We start from the raw sequence: 1,648 nt of genomic DNA, 5'->3' as shown, positions 1-1,648 counted from the left end.
AAAAAAAAAGAAGAATTAACTCATATTTTGCGCAAATTATTTTAGCAACTTCCATCGTACAAGTTATTTTATTACTAGAATAAAATATCAAAAGAAATACCATGCAATATAATATCGTCTAATTGAAACGTATTTTATTTCATTACAAATTTGGTTTTGATTTTGAATAATTAAAAAAGACGCAGTCAGACAGACGTTTATGACATTCAATTCAATTCTTTACTAGTACTGATCTATCCAATTCCGGAACCACGCCAAATTTGCCTTTAATAAAGAAAAATTGATAATAACGGAAAAATGGAAAATGTACATTTGAAATATTTACATAGACTCCTGGCGTTGTGTTATTACATCCCATGCCCCAAGAAACAATACCTAATTCAAAGTAATCACAGATATTATTTATAAATTGTGTAACTTTTTTCAAAACATTTTTTGAAAAATTTACCAGCTTGAACATATTGACCATTTGACGTTGGACAAACCAGCGCACCTCCTCCATCTCCAGTACATGTGTCACCATGACTTTCGCCTCCTATGAAATTTAAGAAAAAACGAGTATAACGAGGAATGCATGAAGATGTTCCTTTCTCTATTATTTTTGTAAATATACTTACCGGCACAAATAAAAGTCGGAGATAATTGGAAAGATTGTCCGAGACGTGTTTCTCTTAATTTCTGAACGCATGTTCCATGTGGTACAATTGATACTTCAATCCGTTTTAAAATATTTTGCATTTTCCCTCCGTCACCAAATTTATCTAAAAATGAATACGAATTGAGTCCATTTGACTATAGCTTTAGTCCTGTATATATTATTTGAAATTTTCGATACCCTTTCCCCAGCCACTGCTGAAGCAAGATCGTTGATCGAAAACAACGCCCGGATCCGGCAAGCAAATTGTATTGATATGTGGACCCAATTCAAATGGCTGTGTGACGAATAACAATGCAACATCACTAAGCAAGCCATTCCTTTGATAATCTGGATGAATTTCAATATTACGAACAGCTCGGTCCTGATGGGGATACGGCTCGTGTGTGATTCGTAAATTCCTGGATATTGAGACATTTAAAAAAAAAAATGTGTCGTTTGCAAAAGATTGAATTTCAAATTTGAAAAAAAATTTGTCATCATTGAACACTAACCAGTCTCCGGCACGGACTTTCAACATGTGTAAATCCAACATTGGTCCATTCTTTGTTCTTAAACAATGGGCTGCAGTTAGAACCACACCCGGATTAATCAATGAACCACCGCATACGTAAGTCCAAAGTTCACCACTTGGACCTTGTACATTTTTAAAAAGTGCAATGTGCCATGGAAACTCACCAAATGACGCTTCATTGTCATTGTTACCGGTAATTCCGAAAAATACCCCTTTCGAATTACGGACACCACAACTCATAGGAGTCGGGTAATTAATCATATTTGGTAAACAACATGTTTCAAGATATGATTGACACTTAACTTCTTCTCCTGCATCGGATCGAGAGTCGACGATGTTCTCGAGTCCACACAGGTGTTTTGGAACACATTTGCACTCCTACATAATGACAACAGATATTGAAGACAATTCAATTAATGCAAAAGGTTATTCTATATATATATATATAACTGAAAGTTTGTATCTATGTATGTTCTTTG

At 34.5% G+C, this 1,648-nt stretch overlaps 1 protein-coding gene across 2 annotated transcripts; it reads right to left on the bottom strand.

The window, feature by feature from the left end:
• Window positions 1-107: 107 nt before the first annotated feature.
• LOC116350624 (phenoloxidase-activating factor 2-like) lies at window positions 108-1,548 on the bottom strand. Of its 2 annotated transcripts, XM_031783585.1 has the most exons (7): window positions 1,334-1,548; window positions 1,150-1,219; window positions 836-1,056; window positions 618-761; window positions 449-535; window positions 326-375; window positions 108-264 (listed from the first exon to the last, which is right to left on the bottom strand). In XM_031783585.1, the coding sequence occupies exons 1-7, from the start codon at window positions 1,428-1,430 to the stop codon at window positions 223-225; spliced, it is 711 nt and encodes a 236-aa protein (XP_031639445.1). In that variant the 5' UTR covers window positions 1,431-1,548; the 3' UTR covers window positions 108-222. The 2 variants fall into 2 exon arrangements, with proteins under 2 accessions (XP_031639445.1, XP_031638740.1); XM_031782880.1 differs by having other exon boundaries at window positions 1,150-1,548.
• Window positions 1,549-1,648: the final 100 nt, after the last annotated feature.

The sequence above is a fragment of the Contarinia nasturtii genome, unplaced genomic scaffold (assembly GCF_009176525.2).
Source record: "Contarinia nasturtii isolate CC-2019 unplaced genomic scaffold, AAFC_CNas_1.1 Cnas_scaffold_45, whole genome shotgun sequence".
NCBI classification, from domain to species: domain Eukaryota; kingdom Metazoa; phylum Arthropoda; class Insecta; order Diptera; family Cecidomyiidae; genus Contarinia; species Contarinia nasturtii.
Note: the sequence above shows the minus strand (reverse complement) of the source record. Positions and strands in the feature narration are given on the sequence as shown.